The sequence below is a fragment of the Rhipicephalus sanguineus genome, chromosome 1 (genome assembly GCF_013339695.2).
Source record: "Rhipicephalus sanguineus isolate Rsan-2018 chromosome 1, BIME_Rsan_1.4, whole genome shotgun sequence".
Classification (NCBI taxonomy): domain Eukaryota; kingdom Metazoa; phylum Arthropoda; class Arachnida; order Ixodida; family Ixodidae; genus Rhipicephalus; species Rhipicephalus sanguineus.
The window spans coordinates 110,638,547-110,644,617 of record NC_051176.1 but is presented as its reverse complement, the minus strand read 5'-3'; the positions used below and the strand labels follow the sequence as shown (position 1 = coordinate 110,644,617).

General features: G+C 43.4%; 1 protein-coding gene across 1 annotated transcript in view; it reads right to left on the bottom strand.

The window, feature by feature from the left end:
• Window positions 1-1,076: 1,076 nt before the first annotated feature.
• The window catches only part of LOC119395972 (box C/D snoRNA protein 1), a 32,245-nt gene continuing 27,250 nt past the window's right edge, over window positions 1,077-6,071 (bottom strand). Inside the window, exons 5-6 of the mRNA XM_037663003.2 lie at window positions 4,193-4,317; window positions 1,077-1,249 (exon numbers count right to left, since the gene is read on the bottom strand). Coding sequence (XP_037518931.1) covers window positions 1,170-1,249; window positions 4,193-4,317 — 205 coding nt within the window. The 3' untranslated portion in view covers window positions 1,077-1,169. The remainder of the gene's footprint in view (window positions 1,250-4,192; window positions 4,318-6,071) is intronic.

Sequence of the window (6,071 nt, the reverse complement as noted above, 5' to 3'; positions counted from 1 at the left end):
AGAGGCCGGCGGGACGCACGCGTTTGCGGCTCAAGCTACGAACCTCTGCCTCCCGTGTTGCTGAAGCGCAGTGTGGTAGTGTATGCATGAGCACAGGCGTCGGTTACCCATTACTAGAAAGCCCACACCGTGCCGTTTCTCTCCTTAACTGACGACGTTTTGAAGAAATGCATATCGGGTACCACTGTTGATTATGAGCTTGTTGATGTCATCCTTACGCGGGATTCACGATTCGCTGTGTCCAAATATATGTTCACAACTTCAGCTACCACAACGGTTTAATCATGATCATGGGCATTGGTCGTCGCGATAAAGACATTCCACTATAGGCGTCAACATGGGTGCATCCACGTCAAACGGTGCTATAGCTGCCTAACACGAATAGACTTTGTACAAGCTCTCATCTATCACTACACAATAAGCAATACTTCTGTGAAGACACATTTCCCTTTCGTGTTATACCGATTCCTATGACGGAGGGATCAGCCATGTTTTTTTATTTGTGCCCATCGTACATCACATCTTGATTTGTTAAATATGTGCAATCTAAGTTCACGCCCTTGCATGTTAACAAACTCATGCTCAAAAGTATCCACTGGTTCTTTCCTTGCTATTATTACCCTGATGAAGCAGAACTTCAGTTTTCTTAAAATTTGATGCAACATTAGCAAAATCATAGAATGAGCCCAAATTCACAATTATTATGCAAAATTCTAGAATGTTGGTAGCTATGCTTTAGTGCAGTATGGGTGCAATTTTTTGTCAAAATGCCATTCTGTAGCTTGATCGCACAAAGGCTTACTTTTGGTGCAATCCAGTGCAGCTGTTCCATCACTGTGGTAATGATCTTGCAAACCCACTCACGAAGTGCTTTATTTCCAACACCTCCCTTCCTTTTTTTAAGTGAATGTGTGTGTGTGTGTACACTACTGCCAACATGCACCGCAGATGTGGGTATCACTCATACATGATGCAAAAAAAAAGCTCCTCCAACAGGATAGTTTCAGGCAAAGGAAGTGAAAAGATAGGATAGAAAACGCCAGGAAAATGTGAGAGAAAGACTAGGTCATGCCTTCTTTAAGGTACACTTGCATTAGCTTTTATTATACATTTTTACATGACTCTTTAACAGGGAGACAGCCTAGATGTGTTGATGTCCATTTGCACTTTCATTCATTCTCACACCCAGCCAAACTATCTGTATTGAAAAAAGCAGGCAAATTTGTGCCACCATGACTTCCAGATGGCTCTGAAAGATAAAGAGACATACATTAATACTAAACAACTGCGGCAATACACTCGCGCCTCTGGTAACGCAGTTGAAGGGATTACCGAAACTATTTTGTTATATCCATTCATTTGTTATATCCATTGCTGCCCTTTACTGCAATATATGACTGATGAGGTATAAAACATAAAACATGGAAAGTACAACACATCGTTACGGCTCGCAGTAATCCCATATGCAGCCATGTATGCAACCAAATTTCATTACAGCAGTGAAAGGATCTTCATCTTCGATATCATGAGACTCTGAGCACCTAGTGTGACGGCCTTTGTGATAGCTGCTTCTGTTCCAATGCAATATTCTTTAACTTCCATTTTGCACTTGCAGCGAGATCATGACCCACTGCTCATGTGTCACTGCTGTGTTGCAGTGAAGCAAGTATTCTCTGCAGGTCCACATTTCAGCTGTTAGTGAGGTGTACTATCAACCATACTTTCTCTTCTCTATCTATTCATCCTCTTTTTTTTTTTTTTGCACTAGCAGCAAAGAGGCTGGAGTGCCTCACCTACCAATCATCAACATCACCATGTGCCACTGCCTCGTGGTGCAAAAGGGCCATTTTCCCCCCGGGTTTACGACAAAATCGTGATTGCAAATCGCCACATAGTGCCTAAACTCTTCAAATTAACTGGGCTGGTGCATGCTGTCACTTCACATTATCCAGCCAAATTTATATTAAAGGGTCCTAACCACTTCCAAGTAATCATCGAATGACCTCAGTAACGTTTTATTGCCTCACAAATCGATTGCCACACAAATTTCTCAAATTCGTCAAGAACATACAAATATGCCGTACGCTTTAAGCACATTCGTCCCGACGAGCACGCTGGAAGCTACACAGGGAGAGATGGCATGGGGGAAAGAAGTTACATTAGCATACGTCATCACCTTGAGCGTGCATGATGAAATGCAGTCGCTCTCTCCCGCTGCAATTCGTGTGCACAATTGTGGCTACTGTGTAATGTTAGCACACTACATGGAGCGCGGCACAGGCACGTATGACATCCCGTGGCAAGAAGCGCATCTGATCGAAATGCCAATCGGCCAATAGCAGCAATCTGTTGTGTGATGAAAAATCTGGTGTATGACAGCCCTCAAAAGAGAGCGTATCAGCCTCTATATGAAGAGAGTGTGCTTGAGAAAATGGTAACTTCGTGCTCCACTTCTAAATTCTCCTTGCGGCACAGGGCTGCAAGATTTGGCTGAGCTGTTCGTAGCAGTGAGATGTGTTACGTAGGATGTGTTTCTCACCAAGCCCAAGGTGTGGTTCATGACCACTCTTAAAAATGCGGGACCGAAGAAATTCTTTCAATTAAGTAGGATTTCAAAATAACCAAGTTAAAATTACCAAGCTTTTACTGTATGCTGTCTTCGTGGTGTATATCAAAATGATAGTGTTAAAGAGCCCATGTCGAAGAAATTCCTATGTTGCACCGGCGACGCTGTGTGGAAAAAATCGACATGTCCATGAGTGAAAAACTGCGATGGATGCAAAAAATAAAACTAAGGGGTTCAAGCCAGAATCAAACCCAGGCATTCCATATGGCAGTAAGGTGTGCTACCACAGAGCCACACCAGAACTTAAAACTGCTTCGGGAAAAAGACTCCATACAGGCGTCAAGTTGTGCAAAGATTCACGTTCACACGTAATATTGCGTCGCAAAAGCATACAATCGCACCAGGCGTCACACCACATTAATTGCGCAACGAGCGTGTGGTTTAAAGGCCCACCCATTACAAAGTGCTCGGGCATAACTGATTGTCGTCATCAGCATCAGCCATAGCATCAACAATTTGCACAGCTGCATAGGTGCGCATATTGCCTATGGACACGTCATGGGTACTTCACTTATTCACAAAATAATTATTTATGGCGTAGTGGGCACTTCACCACTACTTGCAGTAGGCATTCAGGAGAGTTTGAAATGGCCAATGTTAGGTATTTGCACAAACGTTCCTTTTCTCGCGACATGGTTGAGGTGTCCATTAAGAAGCCAAGTGTGGCAAACGAATTAGAAGACAATGTGAACGGGGCCCAATTTCGCTACTTTGTTCCACTCTTGAAGGTGAAGCTCAAGCGTCCTGCAATTTTTGCTATTGTGGCCGAAATCTCAACCCCAGATGTGACAAAAAAAAAACATGTTCAAAAAATCGATTTTTTCATAATTTGTCCCCAAGGCTAATGTCCCCTCCCTTGATCAACAAATGTGCTTACATTAACCAAGGGTACACAAGAGAACAAACGAAATTCCTTTTGAAATTACGACAGAGATAAAAGTATTTTAGACCTATGTTTAATGAATTAAGATCACCAAACTGCAATGGACTTGCCACACAACCTGCCAATGGATTAATTAACTAATTTCACCTCCTAAAACAAAAAAATTCCCATGCAGTTCAACATGGCAGTTCAAAACTCCTGCCGTGCACAAGCAGCAGCCCACTTATTTCCTTCACACTCACTGCAGCGTGGCATGGCCTCGGAGTTTGAAGCAGCTAAGCATTGTAAGGGACGACCTCCAAGACTGCATGGCCTTCAAGAATGCTTGAAACAGCCTGACACAAATGCTTCCGCTCGCAATTTTGCGCCACCATGGCCTATACTTGCATAGCAAAACTTACCTCATCACTACTGTCTGCTAGACATACACTGAGCAGTGAATGAAATATATTCTGTACATGTGACAAGGTCGACCACCTTGTCACATGTAATGCTTTAAAGCCAGCCACTTCAATGGCGCGCCATGAGATGACTTCAGTTTACAGAAAGCCACTAAAGCAAAAATCACTTTCTGTTTAAATCGCACCATCTAGTGCCATCCACGCAACTTAACACATGAAATGTGCACAATTTACATTTTGTGCACTTCCAAAAGACAGTATCGAAAAGTCAATCTCACTAACCTGGACTAATGAGGTTGAACTGAGACAAGTCTTCTGTGAGAACAACCGTGAAAGTTGGGTATTCCACAACGACTTTTCCTTTCAGGCAGGCCTCCAGGCTCACTGACAAGTCTAGGTTGTAATAGCTGAAATAGAAAACAAATGGCAAATCAAACATTATCTATTTTCAACCACCGCCAATATATTTACTCTTTTTTATAACATTGTTGCCCAATTGCTAAAGATCAATGCAATGCTGCAGCATAATGAGACACTCATTATGCTGCAGACTCATTACTAAAAGTAACGGTAGTATTCCAAAGCACAATACTATGCACAAAGACTACCGTAGCTTGAACTAATTTAATTGGATAATACTTGGATAAAAAAGCATTTTTCTTTGCAATCAGAACAATAAAAATTTATACCTGAGAGAGGAAAAAATTGGGCAACCCTTAAGCTTCGCCTTTAAGAGTTCAATGCGATAGCGAAATCCGGCCCCTAGTGCGCATTTTAACCACTAAGTGCATACTTATTAAAGGGACACTAAAGGCAAATAACAATTTATGTCAGAGTGAAAGCTCAATGTATGACAACGTATAAAACGGCAATATTATCAACAGCAGTGCCCTACTTACCGAGAAATTAAGCTAAATGTATCACATGATGAGCGCCACGAGTGGGACATTATCGAAGTGATCCCGATGACTTATGAGAGTCTGCCTACAATAAATCACTAGTAATCAAACTGGCAGCAATAAAAAAAGAACCTTCCGTGCATCAAAAGACGTAATAAAATGCTGTTTGTTTGTTTCTGTTTGATTCATGGAAAAAAAAAACCTCTGTGGCGTTGCCATGGGGAACGGCGCACGTGGTTCAATGGTTCCATTTTCGCCGAACTGCGCTTTGCCCGGCGCCCTGCTTCACTCATGCTGTCGCGTCTCAGTGGTAGTTTCGGTATCGCGTACTGCTGCATGTTTTGCACGCTTGTGAAAGTCGCTCTGACAGAAAGTTCGACAAAATGCCGCATGCAACGATGCCGGCAGTACGAGCCCTCAGCAGCATACCGCGTTCATCGAGGCTCAAGTCGCTGAATTGGAGCCCAGCGTAGCGAGCCAATGTCTCGTTGTCAAGTTCTCCGTCCGCATCCATTGCGGCGATTGCGGCAAGCTTCGATGGCTTCGATGGCCGTTGTTGCTGCTGTGGGTCCCGCTACTTTCACTCTGCTGCCAGTAGTGTCGGCGGCCGCGCAGTAAAGGCGGGCAACGTTGGGCACGGCAGCAGTGACGTATGAAAGTCTGATTTCAGGCGGGTGATTTGAAGTGCGCTAATGCGATGCGGACCACTAAAACGTGATTTTATTTCAAAACAAGCACTTCCTTGGCATAAAAGTAGCACTACGAGGTTTATGGACCGCTATTTCAGCAATCAACGTTGACTTAATATTTGCTTTTAGTGTCCCTTTAATGTTTGTTGTTACATACACACGCACAAAGACACACACGTGCACGTGCGCTATATATCTATAGTAATGGTACAGGTTTTCGATCTAAAGAACTTCCCTGCGCTAGAGTCGAGACATATTTCTCACAATGCCTCACAGATGGCAGCACATTATCTAATGCTTGCTGTTTGCTTGACCAATGCCTGAGGAGGCGTTGGCTTGATATGTTTTCCACTAGATGGACATAGTTGTCCATTTTTTGAACTGTTTGAAAGTTCATGTGTGTTTTTAGCGGCGATGGCTGCACTATCCCGGTTTTTTTCGAAGCATGGTGTCGCGCAAAAAACGTAGTTTGACGGCCTCGCCAATGCGCCTACAAATCGCTGAATGGGCTCATTTTCGTCGTGACACCTGTCGAACAAACTGCGTTAAGGAGACTCCTTCCACTACATGGCA